The 23,570-nt window shown below is 34.0% G+C and overlaps 3 protein-coding genes across 11 annotated transcripts; 1 reads left to right on the forward strand and 2 right to left on the reverse strand.

Annotated features, from left to right (window-relative positions):
- Positions 1–10,123: 10,123 nt before the first annotated feature.
- On the reverse strand, positions 10,124–18,580 carry LOC108344991 (uncharacterized). Of its 9 annotated transcripts, none has more exons than XM_052875456.1 (8): positions 18,472–18,520; positions 16,979–17,221; positions 16,531–16,645; positions 15,222–15,410; positions 14,661–14,704; positions 13,755–13,854; positions 13,288–13,354; positions 10,124–13,200 (listed from the first exon to the last, which is right to left on the reverse strand). In XM_052875456.1, exons 2-8 carry the CDS (start codon positions 17,165–17,167, stop codon positions 13,155–13,157), a joined length of 750 nt encoding a protein of 249 aa, XP_052731416.1. In that variant the 5' UTR covers positions 17,168–17,221; positions 18,472–18,520; the 3' UTR covers positions 10,124–13,154. The 9 variants fall into 9 exon arrangements, with proteins under 9 accessions (XP_052731416.1, XP_052731419.1, XP_052731413.1 ...); XM_052875459.1 differs by lacking the exon at positions 18,472–18,520 and adding an exon at positions 17,289–17,561 and having other exon boundaries at positions 16,979–17,201; XM_052875453.1 differs by lacking the exon at positions 18,472–18,520 and adding an exon at positions 17,289–17,560.
- Positions 10,203–12,326, forward strand: LOC108344982 (ABC transporter G family member 5). The gene has a single exon (XM_017583531.2). It carries the CDS (start codon positions 10,203–10,205, stop codon positions 12,147–12,149), a length of 1,947 nt encoding a protein of 648 aa, XP_017439020.1. The 3' UTR covers positions 12,150–12,326.
- A 131-nt stretch (positions 18,581–18,711) lies between the features above and the next one.
- On the reverse strand, positions 18,712–21,244 carry LOC108330825 (phosphoribosylformylglycinamidine cyclo-ligase, chloroplastic/mitochondrial). Its single transcript, XM_017565396.2, has 8 exons — positions 20,736–21,244; positions 20,560–20,654; positions 20,367–20,468; positions 20,221–20,280; positions 19,548–19,720; positions 19,366–19,468; positions 19,115–19,273; positions 18,712–19,019 (listed from the first exon to the last, which is right to left on the reverse strand). Exons 1-8 carry the CDS (start codon positions 21,037–21,039, stop codon positions 18,849–18,851), a joined length of 1,167 nt encoding a protein of 388 aa, XP_017420885.1. The 5' UTR covers positions 21,040–21,244; the 3' UTR covers positions 18,712–18,848.
- Between the last annotated feature and the right edge of the window lie 2,326 nt (positions 21,245–23,570).

The following is a 23,570-nucleotide window of genomic DNA, read 5'->3' on the forward strand; positions in this document are numbered from 1 at the left end:
TACTTCCCTAACAAATTTCTAGCAGTCACAATTTTGAATTTTCACATAATTGTTTGATATTTGATCAAAATATACAATTAATAATAGTTTGTTATTTTATTAGTATATTAAAATTATTTTAAATAAACAATAATAAGTAGAACATGAGACACTTGCTAATAAAATTTAAAAATAGAAAGTTTTCAATAAAAGTGCTAATAATACACATGACAAATAAATGTATTCCTAGAACAACACCTTAATTATTTTTTGAAATGTAAAGCTGTAAGATATATATATATATATATATATATATATATATATATATATATTATGATTTGATAAGGAAGAACTTAAATTGTAATATAATATTGTTTTAATAATTAAAATTTATAAACAAATAAATTTACATTTACATTTACATTTACAGATAAAGTTAGAAAAAAAGGTTTAAGAATGTCAAGACTACGTATAATTGATAGGTGATTTATTTTATTGATTTTTAAGAAATTTTTAAGAAATTTTTAATTTTTAATTTTAAATCAATCTTATATCTCTTATATCAAAAAAAAAGTTAAACTTACAAGTTTTTAGATCTTTCTTTCCAAATTTTATTGCTACACCAACTTATCATAACAAAAATTAGGGAAAAAAAATTTGACTAAGATTCTTTGAAAACATTTTGAGACAACTATAAGAGAACAAAATAAATGATAGACAAAGGCTGAAGACAAAGGATTGAGATAGTAATTTCTGTTGTATTGATGAAAGGAATGCAGTATATATTTATATACAACCTATTGCCTATGAAAGGACAAAAAAGAATAACAGAAAAATATAGCAGAGGATACAACCGTGGGTGAGGTGTGTGTAACGCCTGTACCACCTAACAGAATATAAAGTTGTATCAGAAAAAAGACAAAAAACTGTACAAAATGAACTTATATATTTCTATTCAATTGGATTGAGTTTGCTGGTTTGATTGAGCTGTTGTGGAACCTTTCTTTCTTTTTTTAGCCCCTCACAAGCTAGAGGTTTGAAGATGTCAAGAAGCTCCAGCTTGGATAAATTGGAGTGAAATAATCGTGGAGGGAGCGCTTTAGTGAAAATATCTGCTATTGATGGGATGATGAAATTGGTAAGAGGTGCATGAGACCAACAAGTAATTTTTCACGGACGATGTGACAATCAATCTCTAAATGCTTCGTCCTTTCGTGAAAGACCGGATTGGCTGCAATATATAATGCACTTTGGCTGTCACAATAGAGGACAGAACGCTTAGTAATAGGAATTCTCAAATCACCAAGGAGGAAAGAAAGTCATTGAAGCTCACAAGTGGCAGAGGCAAGTGCCCTATACTCTGCTTCTGCAGAAGATCGAGAAACTGTAGATTGCTTCTTGGCTTTCCAAGACACTAAAGAGTTGCCAATGAAAAAACAATAACCAGTGATGGAACATCGTGTATCAACACACGTAGCCCAATCAGCATCACTAAATCCATGAAGTTGTGTTAAGGACTTGCGACTAAAAAATAAACATTTTCCAAGGCATCCTTTTAGGTATCGAACCACTCCCAAGACAGCTTAAAAATGAGTTTGATTTGGTGCTACCATGAATTGATTGAGTTGTTGGGTGGCAAAGACTATATCAGGTCTTGTGCTGGTTAAATAGATGAGACGTCCTACCAATCGTCTGTATGACAAAGGATCATCTAAAAGACCACTAGAGTCTTGATGAAGACGCAAAGAATCATCCATTGGAGTGGAAGAGGGTTTGCAACCCATGAGGCCAGAATCTTTAATCAAATCCAGAAAATATTTGCGTTGACATATAGAAATTCCTTTGCTAGAATGAGCCACCTCTATTCCCAAAAAGTATTTCAATTGACCAAGATCCTTTATATGAAAAGAAGAGTGAAGGATGATCTTAATTTTAGTAATTTCAGAAGCACAATTTCCCGTAAGCACGATATCATCAACGTAAACAATGAGAGCAGTGAAAGCAGAACCAGTAACTTTGACAAATAAACTATGATCAACATGTGCTTGAACATACCCAGAAGATAGCAATAAAAGAGATAATTTTCATACCATTTGCGACTTGCTTGTTTCAAGCCATAGAGAGACTTTTTAAGCTTGCAACAATGATTAGTAGGATGACCAGACAGTCCAGGAGGAATTACCATATACATGTCTTTTGAAAGGTCCCCATGGAGAAAAGCATTGCTGACGTCGAGTTGTTGCAAGTCCCAATTGTGGATGGATGCCAAAGCTAGAAGGACCCTGACAGTAGCCATTTTTACGATAAGGGAAAAAGTTTCTAGATAATCGACCCCTTCAATTTGTGAGTACCCTTTCGCAACAAGGCGAGCTTTATAGCATTCCACAGATCCATCAGGCCTTTGCTTAATTTTGAAAACCCATTTGCATCCGATGGGTTTGACAGAGGGAGGTGTCGGAACAATGTCCCAAGTTTTGTTCTGCTTCAAGGCCAAAATTTCAGCTTGCATGGCCTCCTTCCAGCAATGTTGGGTAACAGCCTCTTGATACGTCTTTGGTTCTTCCTCTCGATTGAGACACATCAGAAAGTGAGAATAAGGAGAAGACAAGTGAGAATGAGTGACGATGGACTGAAGAGGATACAAGATCTTTGAAGGGGATTCCTTTGGAACAATGGCCAAATCACCGGAAGAAATGTTGCAATAATAATCATCAAGATAGCTTGGGCGAGTGGTGATCCGGGTTGAATGTCGCGGAGGTGGAGGGGAATTTGGTGGTGGTGATGAGGGAGAAGGTTGATGGTGTGGTGAAGGAGGGTCAGTGATTTGTGATGAAGAAGGTAAGTTAGGACAAAGAGTGAGATCTGGGGAGCCTATAGGCTCATGGTGAGTGGGTGATTCAAAGGAAGGGTGGTTGGAATAGTCTATTTCAAGTTCTGGAAGGGTTTGAATATGAATTGGGCTAGTGTCATGGTCTGGGAGTGCATTGGTAGTAGATTGTGAAGCTGGACAGGGTAGTGAAAAAGGAAAAAAACGTCTCATTAAATGTAACATTACGTGATACAAAAATTTCTTTGTTGTTGATGTCAAAAATGACATAGCCTTTGGTTCCTGTTTGGAAGCCTAAAAAACTCTCATGTCTAGAGCGGGCGTCAAATTTTTGGCGAGAAGGATTTGTTGATGCATAGCAAAGACAACCAAAAATTTTAATCATAGAAAAATCAAGAGGTTCTTTGTACAATAATTCAAAGGGAGTTTTATTTTGAATAACAAGTGAAGGAACACAGTTTATTAGGAAAACTGCATGTTTAATAGCATAAGACCAAAAAGGTGTGGGAAGGTTAGATTGAACACATGAAGGCCCTAGCCACATTAAGAATGTGTTGATGTTTTCGTTCGACACGTCCATTTTGTTGGGGGGGTATAAACACAACTTGTTTGATGTAAAATGCCCTTTGATGAAAAATAATCTCTTTGAAAAAATTCAAGTCCATTGTCCGAACGGATACACTTAATGGTGGTATGAAATTGATTTTCAATTAAGGCAATAAAATTTCGAACATGCTTTTGGACTTCCCCTTTTGATTTTAATAAAACAACCCATGTAAAACGACTAAAATCCTCAACAATAGTTAGGAAATATTTATGACCATGAAAAGATGGTTTAGAAAAAGGTCCCCAAATATCCATATGAACTAAATCAAATAAATTGGAAGATTTACTAATACTTGGGGAATATGACAAACGTTTTTGTTTAGCTAAATGGCAAATGTCACAATTGTCATTAACATGTTTAGAAATAAAAGGAAAATTCATGTGTAAAACATTAAGACGTTTCCCGGAAAGGTGTCCTAGCCTAAAATGCCAAAGATTGGCGTTGTTGATGGGAGGGATAGTGAAATTACTGATGAAGGAGGCTTTAGGTGTTAAACTCGTATGCTGGTTCATGTCCAAGTGATAAAGGCCTTGTTTCAATTTACCCAAACCAATCATCTTCAATGACCCCATTTTCGGTATATAATAGTGGACACTAGAAAAGGTGAGAGAATATTTTTGAGAAAGAATGAGTTTAGAAATAGAGAGCAAATTAAAATTGAAATTGGGAACAAAAAGAACATTATGGATTATAAAATTTGGGGAGAATTGAACAGAGCCCGAAAAATGTGCAAAGACAACAGTACCATTGGGTAAATTGATTTGGACAGGTTTAATTTTAGAATAATTAAAAAAAGAATCTAAAGATAAGGTAATATGATCCGTTGCCCCAGAATCAATAATCCAAGGAGTGTTATTTTGTGAGTGTGTGACAGGGATAGTGTGTGTATTGGACAAACAATGATGAATACGTGATTGTGTAAAGGATGTGGTGCAAAAAACAAATGAAATACCAAGCTTAGGGTTAGAAACATGTAATGGACCTGTTGGTGAAATCACTTGAGTGATGTTGGCCCGAGAGTGTTGGACAGAACTTGTACCATTAGTATCAGAAGGCTGTGGCTGGAGGAGGTTGATTAAAGTTTGATATTGGGCCTGGGTTAAGTGAAATCCGGATCCATTAGAGGAGGATCCCTCAACAGAAGGGTTGTGGTTGTTGTTGATTTCTTGAGCGGCACTATTGGCAAAAGCAACACCATCACGTTGATTAAAGCGAGGACGACCCGAATATCGTGGATGACCCGGTGGGTACCCATGCTTGCCATAGCAGGTTTCAACAGTATGGCCGGTGCGGTGGCAGTATACGCACTTCTTGTTGGAAGCATTGCGTGTATTGTTGCTTGTAGGACCCCTAGGAGGAACTTGACCGCTGCGTCCCTTACCAGAAGAAGTGAATCCGGAGTTAATGAAGGCATTTAGTTCTTCTTCTCAATGGGAAAGCAAGTGTTGACGCTCTTGTTGCACTACCATAGAGAAAACACGGGATATTGGCGGCAAAGGGTCCATAAGAAGGATCTGGGAACGAACCATAGAAAATCGGTCCTCCAATCCTTTGAGAAAACGGATAACAAAGTCTTGTTGATGATATGTCTTGGCAGAACACTGATATTCTGGAAATGGGCGATAATTATCAAGCTCCTCCCAGAGAGTTTTGAGGGATATGTAGTATTCGGATACAGGACGAGAGCCTTGCTTTATGCCATATATTTCTTCTTGGAGCTCTGCAATACGGAGAAGATCACTCTGAGAAAAGCGATCTCTAAGATCATTCCAGATAGCAACAACACTTTCAAAATAGATGACACTTTGAGCAATAGATGGGGACACAGAGTTAAGGAGCCATGACATGATTAAAGTATTACAACGTTCCCATGAAGTGCACAAAGGATCAGTAGCAGCAGGTCTAGCAATAGCACCGGTGAGAAAACCCACTTGTTTTTAGAGATTAGGGCCATGCGAATGGTATGGGACCAGGAATGGTAGTTTGAGTCGGTCAGAACAGGGGTAATGATAATGGAACTAGGCCATTCACTAGGATAAATACAATATGGGCTATAAGGGTTAAGACTAGGATCTACATTACCACCATTGGAGGTGGTTTCAGATTCAGAGTGAACTTCAGACATGATGAAGAAAGGAAGGTATTAGCAAAGTTCCAAGAGATGGAGCTTTGATACCATATAAGAGAACAAAATAAATGACAGACAAAGGCTGAAGACAAAAGGATTGAGATAGTAATTTCTGCTATATTGATGAAAGCAATGAAGTATATATTTATATACAACCTATTGCCTATGAAAGGACAAAAAAGAATAACAGAAAAATATAGCAGAGGGTACAACCGTGGGTGAGGTGTGTGTAACGCCTGTACCACCTAACAGAATATAAAGTTGTATCAGAAAAAAGACAAAAAAACTGCACAAAATGAACTTATATATTTCTATTCAATTGGATTGGGTTTGCTAGTTTGATTGAGCTGTTGTGCAACCTTTCTTCTTCTTTTAACAACAAAAGTTATTTTTTTACTAGTTTATTATTTATTTGTTAATATATTAACGTATTTTAAACCTAATAAAAAATAATACGTGTCAAAATATTGTTAAAAAATTGTGTTAATGTTATTTAAAAGGTATTTACTTGTGAAATAAAGTTATATGATAAATATTATGATTTAATTTTAACTGATTTTTAAACTTTATAATTACATATGATAAAAAAGTATTTATTTTTATTTTTATTTTTCTACATTTATTGCAAACATGAAAAATAGGCAATTTAAAAAAAATGTCTCAAAATAAATTATGGTTTGTAAGTCTATTTTGTCAAAAAAAAAAAATGTTGGTTGGAATTTTTAATCCATTAACTTGTTTTTGTGACTCGTCTGTCTCGTCAAAGTTAAATTGACAAGTGAATCCGTTCCTAACCTACTGACTTGTTTAATTTTTTAAATTAAAAATTTAAATAAAAACAATTAAAATGAATAAATTTTTTATATTATATTTTTGTAAGATGTAAATATAAAATATTATTATAATTTAAATCAATAATATTTATAGATTAAGTTTCAATGATTAGTTATAATAAAATAATTTAACATATAAATAATTAATATAAAACTGAATTTTAAATTAACAAAATAAATGCTTCACATTTTTTGATTAGTGTTTAAGAAAAATCATAGAAATATCTTTTAATTATTTAACTATCACAACATAAAAACCTTATTACATTATCATTTCTAAATATATGCTTATTTTACTCAAATAAATTTACCTAAATACCTTGAAAGTGAAAATAAACACACCCTAGCCATCTTAATTAATCATATGGTCAGACACACACATGTTCATTATCATTTTGCTTTGGAATTGTTTATTGATAATATCATCACTTTGTTCTGGAATTGTTTGAAGGACTAGTTAATTATCTGATTATTATATATTAATATTTTTTAATGTTAAAATTGACAGCAGGTTCAGCTAACAGTGTGCTAATAAGAACAGGTTTATTACTGGATATAGCTGGTTTTGGATCTACATTTTGGATCTAAATAACCTGACACAACACCAGATTAATAAACAAGTAAGAAGGAATAATCATGATTTTAGAGGATTATTTTGCACATTAATGGATTAATAAATGATACACTTTACCCTCCAAGAACTTCTTTAACTAATCTCTCTAAAGATAAAGAATTTCAGTGAGGAATTGGTACCCTCTATGTTTAAATTAAAGAAAATTGTAACATGAAAAGAGAAGATTAAATGGGGTTAAAAAAGTTTCAGAAGATTGATTATGAAAGCTGTATATATATTACTGTTATATATCACTATTTTCTTAAAACTGCAGTCCTGCTAATTCACATAAACGTTAAACTAAGCAACAAAAGACAATATGCATTAATCTGCAACATTTTATTGTTCTTGGGATTTAGATCGGATCCTGTGTGGAAGGAAAATCACAGTGTATTATATGCAGTGTCGAATCCAAAAGCACTGGTAGAAGCATAAAACTGTTCTCAGCAAAGACAAAAAGAAGAGGCCATGACATAGCATCTTCTGATCTCATGAATGAAGGCTGAGGAAAGAAGTGACATATGATCAAAATAATAACAACAATAGTTGAAATGATTGAATCCATTAGCTTATAATAAGCAAACATCCTTATTCCTTAACTAGTTCAAAGGAAAATAAATCAAAATCCAATATCATAAATGGAATGAATTGGACTTTAGTGGTGTAGATTTTGCTTGTGTGGTGAGGAGTGATGTTTCCAATAATTGAACAGTGAAAGGGAAGGGGTTCACGGGCAAGCTAAGTGTATTTTCTTATTAGACTAATTAGTTTTTTTTATTTTATTTTATCAAACTTGACTTTGTTTCTTGATATTGATCCAAAGTAGTAAAAATGGTAGTTGTTGTAGGTGGGGCAAGTGGCAAGTGAGAGAGATACAGGGTGTACCCAATTGACCACAGAAAGAGTTCACGGGTCCTTCAGCTTCTTCTATGACAGTGAATTAGATATTCGAATCCAGACAAACTTTCTTGAACAAATAAATAAAAAAGGGGAAAACTTCTTACAACAATCTAAAACACTTCAAAAGAGTTTCGTGTTGGATTTCTGTTAACGTTTAGAAGCTCCATAGGTGTTGTCACAATTTACATACAGACCAAATTAAGAGAAACCAGTAACAGAATAAAAATAATGTTGTCTGGTGATGAGCCAACCACACAACTTTATCTTACTCATAATTTGTTTCAAAGATTTTTCTGGTAATAGCATTCAACATTAGGTTTTCTTATGGATCTAGACAAAAATATTTGCTTATTACTGATTAGGGCCAAAAAGGTTTTTTCTCTGTAATCGAATAAAAAACCTGATAATTGAATACAACAACAACATTGTAATTGATTCTAATAATATTGTAATTAATTATTAGTTCTTTTATTCAAATTTCAGCACTTGTAATTAATTACATTATTGATGTAATCAACTATCAGTGAAGTCGGAACTCTCTTATACAACTATGACATTGTATAATCGATTACAACTACTTGTAATCAATTATCCGCAACAGAAAACGTACAGGATATACGATTTTTTCATTTGAATTCGTATAAGGCTTGCATGACTTGTTCATTTATTTATGTAAATAAAAATTTTTGCCTAGATTAATAATAAGCAAATCTTTTTGCTTAGATTTGTAAAAACCTCAACATTACATGACGGCAAATCTAAGGTGCAATAACAAAATTATTTATATATAGAAGGAGATATGATCACATTACATTCAACAAATTCTTATGGTTTTTGAGTGATCACATGACTCCATCAAACTGCACATAAGGGTTGGTTGGTTGGTCTTGGAGCAATTTGATTAGAAAATGATATTTTTTTTTTCTTGTTTTAATAATTAAACAGATAAGATGATCTCATGATCGTGTAGATTTCTAGAGCATACTTTTTATCAGTATGCTCAAAGATAGAATTGGAGAAAGCAGTGTTTGGCAGAAGATAATTGTATGTAGTAAGTGCTTTGCTTGAACTTCAGGACAAAGATGAAAATCTGTGAGCTTATCAAAATACACAGCTATGAAAGATTTTGATTCGTTGTGGAGCGTTATGAAATTTCAGCCACAAATTTGAAGACCCAAGGGTCCACCACTCTGGTAATTGCCAAATCTTATTGTCCTTTCATGCAAGTCCAAATGTGTACTTAAGTGTTTTTCAATAATTCCATGATTAGCCCTTCATGGTTTTTGTTCCAAAAAATATCACTTCTATAACCAATCCTCCTAAAATACACGAAAATTTTCAGTACTCTGGTATACTCTCAACAGTGTTCTTAATTTTGTGTTATAGCTAATTTGATCAGTAAACACAAATATAAAGAGGAAGTGATAGAACTGATAAAAACTTGACCCTTGTTTCCAGATATACATCACTGGTAAAAGGTTCCATTGTTATTATTGCATGAATTAGATTATTCGCTGCTTAAGTGGATACAAGATCAAAGTGATAAAAAAATTGTTTGCAAACATCATGGTGCAGGTAAAACAGTGTAGTATTATGTAATAAACAGTGTGACAAACTGAATTGTAATAAATAAAAATATGTCAGCACGAATCTAATCCCATATCTGTATCAATTATGCACCAAAACACCAAAACCATTCACAGTTTTGATTTAGCATCCTTCATTTCACAGTTGCCATTGGCAACTGGCAACAACATCCAAGCTATGTTTGATGCATAGCTGTCCATTAAACAACGAGAAACCAAAATTATTCACGTGAATTTTTCAATGTTCCACATCCTAGACCAGAGAAAAAATGGTAGACGTTCAATTTGGTACGTTAATCAACAAAGATTATCTTTAGTTAAAGAACTTATTATCTCTGAAAAAGTGTTAATTCTTACCAAAAGCATGTTATATCCACTAACATTAGTAACTGTAGAGAAATACTATTATATTGTTGAGTTGTTACGTCTACATTATTAGTTATTTTAAATTTATACGAGCATCTTCGTGTCCAAATATGTAAAATTGGTGAAGAAATAGCAAGAGGTGCACGTGAACTTTTTATACAGAGTTCGAGGAGCTGAGTGTCTTTGCAGCTAAATCCCTTACAGCCACACATTGTTTCACTGTCAGTAGCAGAGGCCAAAACCACTGATTTAAAAAAGATTATAGAACAGAGAGGAAGAGAGCAAAATGGGTTGGGGAATTAGAAGAGAGTAGAAACAACCGAGAGAAACATATAGAAAAAGGAGGCATAGCAATCTATTCAAATGAAGATGCAAGGCTGTGAGGTTGAGGCCATTGGCATAAACTACACCATCCACACACACAAATCGGAGCACCCTTTTAAAATCTTCAGCAAATCTGCACAACTTGATACTGAACAAGATGGTAAAGAGCCAGAAGGGGAAGCAGAAGCTGAACAAAGTTGCAGTGGAGTAAGGCATGTGCTGAAGAAAGTGAGTTTCCAAGCCAAACCATGGGAGATCCTAGCAATTGTTGGGCCAAGCGGAGCTGGCAAATCATCACTGCTTGAGATTCTAGCCGGCAAACATAACCCTCAAGGTGGTACTGTGTTGGTGAACCACAAGCCTGTGGACAAAGCTCAGTTCAGGAAGCTTTCAGGGTATGTGACACAAAAGGACACTTTGTTTCCTTTGCTTACAGTTGAAGAAACCCTGATGTTTAGTGCAAAGCTGAGGCTGAAGCTTTCTCAGGAGGAACTCTGCTCCAGGGTCAAGTCATTGATTAAGGAGCTTGGACTTGACCACGTTGCTGGCACTAGAATTGGCGATGATAGGGTTCGAGGCATATCTGGTGGTGAGAGGCGCAGAGTTTCCATTGGTGTTGAAGTCATACATGAACCAAAAGTGCTGATTCTTGATGAACCAACTTCAGGGCTTGACAGTACTTCAGCTTTGCAAATAATTGACATGCTTAAGGTCATGGCTGACACAAAAGGGAGAACTATAATCCTTAGTATCCATCAACCCGGGTTCAGAATAGTGAAGCTGTTCAATTCATTGTTGTTGTTGGCCAATGGAAGTGTTTTGCACCATGGAACTGCTGAGTTGCTTGGTGTAAATCTAAGGTTGATCGGTTTGGAGCTTCCTCTTCATGTCAATGTAGTTGAATTTGCCATTGAGTCCATCGATACCATTCAGCAACAACAGACATGTGTGCCAGTTCAGGTGGAAACTCCAAGGCAATTGCCAGGGACAATGCAACAGAAAAAAATCGGTGATGAAGCTGGTGAGATTAGGAACGGTAAGTTTACCTTGCAACAGCTGTTTCAGCAATCCAAGGTAATTGATGAAGAAACCATCTTCGTTGGAATGGATTTCACTTGTGATTTTGCTAATTCTAGATTGAGAGAAACTATGATTCTCACCCATAGGTTTTCCAAGAACATATTTCGTACAAAAGAGCTATTTGCTTGTAGGACAATTCAGATGCTGGTTTCTGGGTTGGTTGTGGGATCCATCTTTTGTAACCTTAAGGATGATATAGAGGGAGCTTATGAAAGGGTGGGTCTATTTGCTTTCATATTAACGTTTTTGTTGTCAAGCAGCATAGAAGCTCTACCCATTTTTCTGCAAGAAAGGGAGATTCTAATGAAGGAAACATCTTGTGGAAGCTACCGTGTGTCATCGTATGCAATTGCCAATGGCCTAGTTTACTTGCCATTTCTTCTCATCCTAGCCATTTTGTTCTCAATGCCCTTGTACTGGATTGTTGGTCTCAACCGGAATTTCTTGGCCTTTTTGCACTTTTTGTTGCTGATATGGCTGATTCTTTACACGGCCAATTCAGTTGTGGTGTGTTTTAGTGCTCTGGTGCCTAATTTTATTGTTGGGAATTCAGTGATTGCTGGTGTTATAGGGTCATTCTTCTTGTTCTCTGGGTACTTCATATCAAAGCAAGAAATTCCAAACTACTGGATTTTCATGCATTATATATCCTTGTTTAAGTATCCCTTTGAAGGGTTCCTGATCAACGAGTTCTCCAACTCGGGAAAGTGCTTGGAGTACATGTTTGGGGCATGTCTTAAGAGCGGAGAGGATGTCCTTGAAGAAGAAGGGTACGGGGGAGAGAGTAACAGATGGAAGAATGTTGGGGTCACTGTGTGCTTCATCTTGGTTTACAGGTTCATCTCTTATGTCATTCTTAGATACAGATGTTCCCAAAGGAGATTTGGCAAGGTTATCACCAACTAAGTCTATGGTGACTCTCTCTTTCTCTCTCGTTCACGTGTCTTGGTTTTTCTTCTGATAGGAAGCGATGAAGATATTCTAAAAAAAAGCATAAAGAATTATAGGTCTGGTCAATGCCAACAAATTGTACTAACAGGATATTATGTTGGTTTTTGCTTTACATGATTACTTAATTCACAACATTGTGTTTCTCTTATCATCTAGATTCCTTCCTCGACTCATTTTAAATCATCTCAGGCTAGGCCAATGTCACTGGCTTTGTCCTGAAAAAAGAACAAACAAAGTGGGATTATTCTATACCTCGCTTAGCAGGCCAAATTTCAATTACACTATTCATTATGACTGAACTGGGTGCTTTTTTAACGCTAAATTATGGGGCATTTACAAAGCAATTGGCAAACATTACGAGAACTATCCTATGGTCACTTGTCTCAAGATTCATTTTTATCATTATTTCTAAAAGTCACGAATGCTAATACATATGGAAGAGGCATCTATTCTGTAATGTGGCACTAATATTTTTTCAGCTCATACTTCTGGCAATCAAGCTGGGCTATTATCATTAACAATGGACCACGTGGTTAACCAACAGAAGATTTCATTCCATGTGCTGCAGTTAGGTTGAGCACATTACACTACACCTAAAGCACAAACTTTGGGTGGACAACTTATCATGAATTTCCTGCCTATTCCCAAATTTTAAGAAAAGAAAAATATTTTTTTCACAACACAGGGTGTCCAAAAGCACTAATAAAAAATATTGTACACGTTTAAATAATTGTAGTATATACAAGCATGTCCACTATAATGTCAGATTAGTTTAAATTCACTCTGGCCGTCTTAAGTTTTATCATCAAGTGAAACATAACCATCCCATCCCATCAAATTTCCCCATGTATACCAAGCCAAGCAAAAACATCTGAAATTCAATGGAATGCTACTTTGTTTTGTTCGTTCTTTCACTTCCTTCCTACTAAGCAACTGGTTTGAATGGAACTCAATTATAACTCATTCCTCATTATCATGCAAGAGGGCCCCTCTTACTTTGGTCCTGCTGAGAAAAAAAGTTGAGTGTTACTATGATGAAAGCAGTACACAGTAGGACTACAACTAAGGCTAATAAGCTAGTAAGAAAACTTGCCTGCGATATGCTGGCACCTTACGATTCTTGACTTTAGTAGAACCTCCATGCCTAGTTGCTTGCTTGTCTGCATGTCACCAGGAAGGTGAAACACAAATTGTTTTCATTAATGCTTGAAGCACTAAAATCCAAGACATGGTGAATACAATCCAAAACAGTTGCAATAAAGCAACAGCGAAATATAAGCAGAAGCTCCCAAACATAAGAGAACATTCAAAGAGGGAAGTGGCCTTTCTTCTCCTTGTCCCTGTGTTTTGTTTTTCTTCTTGATTCATAAGAGAATAGATCTAAGAATACTGTTACCGTTTTCCTAGCAGAAGAAATAATTAAACCAAAAGACGAAGATGATAGACGGCTATTGCTTTCTGCACCCCCACAATTATTAACTGCACCCCCACAATTATTAACTGCACCCCTACACTACAGAAGGCAAGATAACACTTTCTCAGCAAAGACCGACCCTTTACCTGGAGAGTTTTGCAATCCCTCAGTAGAAACACCATTGTCTAAGTCGCTAATCTTTTGAAACTTTTGCCTCTGTTCCAGCTGAATGCTCTCATTTCTTTCCTGATAGGTATAAAAAGAATGATCATGTTAAGCTTACAATGATAATAGGGGCCAATTTAATTTTACCAATTTACTATTAACAGCAGATGGGTGAAAGTTAAAACTTTCAACCCAGAACCTAAGAATAAGCAAAATCCCATTCAAATCAAATGTTGAGGTAGGTGATATATAATCTAAGTTTTTAATATAAATCATTCAAGCGTAATGACATATTAAGCAAAGGAAAAACCCACGATTAGACTATGAAAATGAAAGGAATCATATCTATGAAGGAGGGTTGCAACCTCCTGTTAGGAGAGGGCGTATAATAGGAGAATTGGAAAGGGAGAATGGGATGAGACCCCTGTTCAGCTGAAACAGTTGTCAATAGCTGCTAACTAGTGTTAGTTAGAAGTAGACTTAGGGAGAATAAAAAGGAAGGGAAGCGCATTATAAGGCCGACTGGGCAAATGTGGAAAGTGCAGAGTTCAGGCCTCTTGAATGCCTGATAGTTCTTCTTGATACTTTCATTTGTTTTGTGAACTGATTCCTATACTTAATTTCAATAAAGACATGTTCTGTTAAACTTGTAATTCATAATATAACAATGAATTCCACACTACGTAAGAGAACTCTATAATATTCAGCCATTATTAATGACATCCAGAAAGTTTCCAATAAAACTTCAACACCGCCACAAAGGAGGAACGCAAATCAATTCCTTTGCAATCCCGACCAAAAAATTATGATCAGAGATATCAACCAGAAAAATTATAATATATACAGAGCCTGTGCTGTAAAAGTTCAACTCAATTTGGCTATCGAACCTTTTCAGCTGCTAACATGTTTGTCCGGGCAGAGTGCTCTTGCTCTGAAAGAACAACAAAAGTAACAATGAACTCCAGAACATAGGCTATATAGGTCTAGGTCTAAGTTTATATATATCTTCCCCACATCTTTGGAAGGAAAATCTAGAAATGAGTTACAATGAATCAAAGACATGAACAAATTATCAATATCAGAGAAGAAACATAGACCTACCAACTTATCATCAAGAGCACAGGCGATGGCAAGCATTTTTCATATTTTCTAAATTGGCCATTCATGAAAGCCAAAGCTACTCATATTTCCAATTACCACTAAATAGTCCAAACTTTTTTTACCAAAGAATAAAAGGAATGAACTACAATTATTCGTCCAGTCATAAAGAATGAATTTCAGAATGACAACTATGCAACTAAATTTCATTTTTTTATAACAAATTATCTTTCGATGACAAAATTATAGCCTAGAAATTCAACATAATTAAACAAGCTATATTGATCATTTACAAACATGATTAGAAAAAACAAAACACAAGTAAGACCTCAGATTCAAAAGATCAATACTTTTTGAAAGGTTGCGCACACCTTTTACAAGAGAACACTCCATGCTTTTCATTTTGAATGCATCAAAGAGGCTTGAGCAAAAATTCAACTTAACTTCCATAGCAGTGCAGTCCACAACTTTGGTAAGTGGAATGGTGATCAAAGGCATCCCTTTTGATTTCTGAGCTACTAATTTTGCATGACTAACACCTGAAATATTAGCATCGGACAACAGAGAGCAGTGACCAATGAGTATGTTTAGTTAAAATGATTCATAAAAACAATAATTATAATATGGAATTCTTTATCAGGTGCATCAGAGAACTTCTAAATTAGAACATACAAAAATTATGGGATATTTATGTAGCCATATAGAAGTATTACAACCGTAACTCTTGAAATATTGGTCAATATATGAATTGAAAATGAAAAATAATAAATTATTAACGGATTACTGAAGCAGGACAAAAAGTAATCCGCAATAACAAGACAGAAATCCCATTTCACAAACAGCAGCATTAGAAAGACAACAAATAGAATCAAAATACCACGATTGAAAGATATCAAAATGAAAATGATATCAAGGTGCTAGGCAACATAACAAGAAAATCATGGTAAATATCAAAATCAAGTTTTAACTACATACATGCAACAACTCTATTCTTTGATTTCTTTCAACTTAGATTGTCCACTCCATAATCATCTACTTTGCGATAACCCCCATAATGCAACATTTAACCTCATGTGAAATAGCCACCACTTTGTATGAGTCACCAAACCTCTTCATTAAGTCTAATGCCACACACTAATAGAACAAATGATCATGAAAGTTAATGATAGAGACTCCCCTTAAAGAACAGCCACAACAAAGAGTTTAATTATGCGCCTAAAACATTAAATTTCTTAAAAGAAAAATAAGGGGAATGGCAACTATAGGAGAACTTTTCTGGGCTTACATAAAATTAAAGGGCCTATTTGGCAAAACATTTAAACACAAGATCAAAAGTTTCTTCAATGGTGATAAAAATTTTAATTAATTCAATTCAGACCACTCATGTTTCCTATTTAAATTTCTCAGAAGTTTATGCATACACACTTATAAAACAGAACATATATATGTTTTTACTAAATCATAGCCTGACCACAAAAACTTAAATCCCTCAGAACTTCATTGATCCAGATCTTCAAGGAAGGACTGAAATTCAAAATGGGTAAGGTCGTGCTCAAACACTTCTGCAGTTAAATTTATTTCGAAATATCATACATTGTATGATGTTTCTTATTTTAAAATTTCCAGAAAACGAAGAGTAGATGTTGCTAGAATACTAACTAGCATCAGAATTTGAATTTGCCTCTAGAACCAGCTTCAGATCTTGTGACTTAAGGGATGTTATAAAATAATTGACAAACTCTGACCAGGATCCCCCTATTCCAACAATATCCCTCTGCACAAAAGATAAAAAAAAATGGCAATCACTACTATAAATAAAATGATAAGAATACTTTTCTTTTTCAGAATTTTTTAGCAAACTAACATAATAAAGGAAGAAAAAAAAACATTTGATATTCAGGATCATAACATCACAACATATAGCAAAAATTACCAACAAAAGGCATTTGAGTTTTATTTAACCTCTTTATTAAATTGAATCAACATTTTTCCTTCTTCTTTTTTGTTTAAATTTTTAACAGTTCTTCTCCGAACCAACACTGTGAATCACATTTCTTCCTCAAACAGATAATGATGCAAGCAAGTGAAGGTGATCAAGAATGCTCACAATGTCCTCAAGCATGGAAAGTGAAAGACGAGCTTCCCAGGCATCACAGATATTAGTGACATGAATTACAAGGTGAGAAGAATCAGCGGCATAAACATGGACGAAAAAGGGACACAACGGAGAAGACCTTTGAGAAGTCCATTCCACTTTGGGTTTGCTAAAGATAGGATCAAAGCCTTCAAACGCCATCCCAAGTCAAGATTATGCTCCAAAGGTGACAAAGCTACAAACTTGAGGATCCAGCTTCACACACAAGCAATAATTGGAGTTGTTATCATATAATTAGAAGAAAAAAACTAGGGTTTCTCACCTGTTTAAAAACGAAAGAGTGATGTTAAAAGTATAACATCAATAGTTACAGAAAAGAACTATAGGATTGGACGAAGGTGTGTCATTTAAACGAACAGGGAGAGAGGGAAAGAGCAGAACGAGAAATGATTGATTAGAACCAAATTTGGAGAAGAAAGCACGAAAAAAGAAAAAAGAAAAAAAAGGTTTTGTTTCACATTTGCATTTTAAACATTCAACTTTTATAATCTATAACAGTACAGTACTCCTGGATGTCTTATTTAGTTTGTTTTATTGCTTTCTCTTCAATATTAATAAAAATACATATGTTTGAAATAAATATCTATATTTTTATTGTATTTTTGCATTATTGTATTGAAGTGATAGAAATAAATTAGTTTCGTACTTAAAGTATAGAAAATATAATTATTTTTCTTTAACTTCAAATTATTGTTATTAAGTTTTTATTACAATATTTATTTTCTGTCGCGTTAAGTATTACTTTTTTAGATAATAGTTGTAATATGGAAAAATAATATATCAAAATATAAAATACACATAAAAAAAATTATATCTTTTTATAAAGAAAAATAGTTGAACAAAATAATTTTATCTTGTGTGTATAAAAATGAAAAGAAATATTTTATTATTTTCATATAATAAATATATAACGATGCAATAGAAATGTGGAGATTAAGGTGTCAGTACCCATGTAGTCTCTTATATTAGAATTAGGAGATTACTTTCCAACGTCGTAGTTTATCATAAAAATATATTATTTTAAACAACGTTATAATTAACTAATATCTATGGAAGTAAAATGTGTTAAAGCATATATAAGTTTGTATAATAGGAAATAAGAAGTAAGTCTTGAATGTCTTTAAATATGTTCAATATCACACCATGGTTGTGAAATGCTATTTTAAAAAAAAAAAAATGTTTATGTGGACATGATTATCAAACTTTCAAGTTAGTCTATGGCTCGAGTTTACGTCTATGGCTCGAAAGCAAACTTGTGTTCTACGAGTTTGAAAGATATATTTTAATGAGATCAAAATTAATAACAATAATTTAAATATTTATTTTTATAAATAATATAATTATAAATTTTATTTATTTAAAGTTATATAATTTTGTAATCTTATTTATTTGAATTAAGGTATTATTTATATAATTTTTTTATCTGAAGAAAACTCAATTCTCACGAGTTTATCTCGAATTTGATAAGCTTGTATGTGGATACTATGCTAAAAGCTTCCTCTTCCATTGCTTTCTCTCTACAGCCGTCCCTAAAATCACAAGATCATTATACTTCAATCATTTTCACTAAATGGGAGATCAAGATAAGCGTAAACACTTTTCAACAGCAACTTAACATCCGCAAAATTGTTGTCAAATGAAGATAAGCGTAAACACTTTTCAACAGCAACTTAACATCCGCAAAATTGTTGTCAAATGTTGTAACATTTATGTTTGGAAATTTATTAGGCTCCAAGTAAACCAAGAGTTCAAATCCCATCCTGAGAGGAACTTTATATTAAAGTATTAAAATTACAACGTTAAATAAACTCAACTAAAAAAATTAGCTGAAGGTGACTCCGTTGCCGCTTATAATTTCACCAATGCGGTAGAATTTGTCTGTTTGGCCTCTGTTCTCGAGTATTCTGTTAGCTGCCTCTGGACTAACCACCAGGATCATCCCTATGCCCATATTAAAAGTCCGTCTCATCTCGGAGTCTTCTATCTTCCCAGCCTAATGTGAGAAGTTATCAATCAATTTAGTTTTTATATTATTTCTTTTCCGCTATGGTATATTTATTCAAGGAGCGTTACAGAAAGATGTGTTACCTCCTGAAGCCACTTAAACACTGCAGGCACTTCCCACGAGCCGTCGTATATTAATGCTCCGAGGCCTTCCGGAAAAACTCGGGGTATGTTATCTGTGAAACCGCCACCAGTGATGTGGGCAATTCCCTTCACCCCTCCCTTGCTAATTAAATCCAGTACCTATTTTGAAAAGTGAGAGAGTAAGTCAAGGGAAAAATTTATATAAGAAAAAAATGGTATTTAAAAGTTTGTCACGCAGAATGTAGAATGACCTGTTTGACATAGATCACAGTTGGGGCCATCAAAGCCTCTGCAATTGTAATATTGCTACCAGGAAGCTGATCTTTCAGTGAAAGACCACTTTGAGCAAGTACTCTGTTAGGATATATTATTAAATTTCAGCAACTGATAATCCATAATAAATAAAATCTAATCGATTCTATACTTGACCAACCTTCTTACAAGTGAGAAACCATTAGAGTGAACTCCACTCGATGGTAGACCAATAATAACGTCACCGGCAACTATATTTTTCCCATTAATTACAGAATCTTTCTTCACAATTCCAACTGCACAGCCACTAAGATCATACTCACCTTCTTTATAGAGACCAGGCATCTCTGCAGTCTGAAAAGCAAATAAAACCAAATAGAAATATAAAAAACCATACTCTCTTTTATCACACTTATTACAGAAGAGATATTGGCAACAATATTTTCAAGTACTTAATCATCTTGGCAACAATGTAAGATCAGAAAAATCCACGACAATCAAGTTCCAAGAATCCATGTAACATTTAAACCAGTAAACGGTGACTAGCGTTTGTTCTATTACTCTTCTCACAATGTCAAGCCACACAACATAATAACTGCCCCTTCAACTTTTTTCTCTCACAAGCAGTTGTTCAAAACTTATCTGTTCTAGTAAATATCCAATCATTCATCTAAGTACACTCAACTCAATATCTGAGACTCGCAATAAGTTTAAAACAAAAAAGATTTAATTTTAGCAGTGAATTATCCAGTTACTTCAGTGTCAAAAGTGAATGCATGACAACATGACATGGCAAGACCGATGCCACCCAATTATATACTGTGAAAAAACAAGCAGCAAGACTTGTCAATTACCTCTCCTCCTAAAAGAACGCAATCAGATTGCTTACAACCATCAACAATGCCTTTTACAACCTGAAGAAAATGAAGTTATATGAGAATAGAAACACGAATAAGCTTTCACAACTCGCTCAAAGTTTAATAGAAGGCGCAGAATTTACCTTTTCCGCCACGTCCACGTCAAGGCGGCCAGTTGCAAAGTAATCAAGGAAAAACAAAGGCTTCGCCCCCGAAGTCACAATGTCATTCACACTCATCGCAACCTAAACAGAATAAACAACGCTCAAACCTCCAAAACCATACACAAAATACAAAATAAAATTAAAAAAAAAATCACTTTGCAAAAAAATTTACCAGATCAATCCCAATAGTATCGTGAATTCCAGTTTCGAACGCAAGCATCAGCTTCGTTCCCACGCCGTCGGTTCCGGCAACGAGGTACGAATCACCTACCCAGAGAACAGGTTCGATTAAAATTCAATTACAAGGAACGAAAAACAAAAGAGTAAAAAAAGAGATTCAAACGATACCGAGAGGGTATAAACCGCCGAAGCCTCCAATCCCTGGCGCCATCTTCGCTATCCTACGCACGAGTTCGGCACCGGCATCGATGTCCACGCCGGCGTCCCTATAAGTAAGACCTTGACTAGCTTCCACGACTATTCTGCTGGTCTTCCTCGACCGAGAAACTGACAAAACGGCACCGTCACGACCTATTGGACTGTTTATAACGAGGCTTGTTGCGGCTGTGGGGTTGGACTTGCCGGAATTAGGTTTCGCGGATGCTGCGGCGGCGAAACAACGTGATAGCTCTGCCCATGCTGAAAGACTCATTGTTGAGATCGGTAGAAGAATTATAGAAACAAAGAGCGAGTGAGATAAGCAGAAGCGGTGGCAGAGATGGACGGAGCTGCGGTGGCAGAGATGGACGGAACTGCGGCGGAGACGCGGTGGAGATGCGGTGGCGAGAGAGGCCCGGTAAAAGCGCGCCCTAATGTATGGGTTTATAGTGGGGAAGAGATTTTTGTCGTGGGTGTGTGCCTAATAGAATAATTGAAACAACGTCGTTTTGGTTGATGAAAGGATAAGCTCGTATTAGATTAAGATAATGTAAAATTAAAATAATGAAGTGACAATGTAGTTTGATAGATAACTTTTATGTTTGCATTGGATGATCGTAAACTTCAAAGTATGGCTATGTCATGATGACTAGGTTATCTCAAAATTTTTAAATATGCAAATGATTGAATTCTTTTTTCTAGAGATCGAATTAAATCAAACCTAAAAAAGTTTTAAAAATATATTTATTTATTTTGTAGAAAACCTCTTTATATCTCCAATATATTAAAAATATGTAAGAAAATTTTATATCAGAAGATGTATAAACTTCACACGTGAGGATGTCAATATATAAATTATATTATTTGTTGCTACAAGTGTAATTTACCATGTTAAAGAATATACAGTGTATTAAAGGGAAGTTTTAACCATGTTTCTAAAATTCAAAATATAAATTAATTTAATTCTTACATTAAAAGTTTAAAAAATAATATAATAATTTTTTATGATAAATATTTTAACTATAATAGGGTGTTCTTACTAAGTTTAGACATAATGTTTTTTAGGTATTGAGTTGATAATTCTTGTGAAAGGGGTAGACGAAAATAAGTACAAGAAAATAAAAGTATAAGGTAAGAGTCTCAATTGAACTAATACTTTTGTGTGACCTAGATTTATATTTATAAGTTTTTGTATCCTTCAATAAAGGTTAAAAAGAAAATGAATATAAATTAGCTATTGAGTACCCTATTAATAAAATTTGTGTATTTTTAAGTTTCTACATAAAGAGAGACATGTGATTTAGATTAATTTAGATAAAATATTACCAACATTTAATAATTTAAAATCAAATCTATCAATTTTTCATAGTTTATATCTGGTTGAATTTCATTTTTGAAAAAATAAGAATGATTAAAAACAATTTGTATGCTTGATAGAAAAAATTTCGCTAAATTTTACATTGCTTTAAAAATAAAAATACTCATATTAAAGTCTCTTAACTTCAAAAATGATTTTAGTGAAAGCTTATTTAAACTTATAGTTTTACTTGTTTCTTTAATTTCTTGTATATTACCTCTCCAATAAAATATAATTTCACAATCTTTTATATCAACAAAAAATAATTAAATAAATAATGCAAGCATTTATGATGTCTTGACCCTTATACAAACTTATAAAATAAGTCTAATAGAGTACTTTCAAAATTATACTTCTAAATACAATGCAATGCTTATAATATAAATTATAAAAAAAAATCTATCACATGAAAAAAGGGCTCATTATCAACTAAAAATTAGGACACACCTCAAATTAAACTCCAAAATACCCATAATAGATAAAGTAGAAAGATTAATTATAGGGACGTGTGTAATCCTTCAAATGTTATCCATAATTGCATTACTACTCTATATTGAAATCTTGCTTTTGATGTGTAAAGATATAATAGGTTTGTTCAAGCAAATGATGGTTTAAGTTTTTTCACCAAAGTTAACTCATTGCTAAACATTCTACAACTTAATCCATTAGTACCTTACTTCAGTGTGTTAGGTCCTTATTTACAAAATAGAGTAGAGGTTTTCTAAAAACTAACCAAACATACTTTCCTATTTCACACCATCCTCTAGGCCTTGTTCACTTGAGGGGATTTGAGGGGGAGTAATTGAGGGGATTTGAGAGGATTTGAAAATAAATTTTGTTGTTGTTTATTTGAGTCAATTTGGAGGTAAGTGAGAATGAATTTGGAAGTAAAGTTTGTGAGAATTAGTGTAGGATTTGATTGACGTGACAGATTAAAAAAATTTACTTCCAAATCCAATCTCATTTACCTCCAAATTCACTCAAATAATCAACAAAAAAAATTATTTTCAAATCCTCTCAAATCCCCTCAATTACTCTCCCTCAAATCCACTCAAGTGAACAAGGCCCTACTGAGCAACTTTGTTACTATGAAATGAGTGTCTTGTTGAATTTATGTGTTAATCATACCCAAACTTTAATTTGTGTCAAACGAAAGATTTATTTTACATCCACACTAGCATTCTTAAAGATAATTATAGTTTTTCATATTCCAAAAATCCCAAATGGTTGTTATTCACGTACACTTCGAAAAGATATTACATTTGACATTAAGCTCTAAACTACTAAATTATTAGAAGTGATTTACTGCTTGACAATGTTGCATTGAATTTGTCTCTATCCATTTGTTACACACTCCATATTGTGGTTGTCAACTTAGTAAAAAGTAGATGACACAGTATTTCATCCACCTCACCACGCATTACACATATATTGTTGCCTACTAGGAC

Source organism: Vigna angularis, chromosome 1 (genome assembly GCF_016808095.1).
Source record: "Vigna angularis cultivar LongXiaoDou No.4 chromosome 1, ASM1680809v1, whole genome shotgun sequence".
In the NCBI taxonomy this organism is placed as follows: Eukaryota; Viridiplantae; Streptophyta; class Magnoliopsida; order Fabales; family Fabaceae; genus Vigna; species Vigna angularis.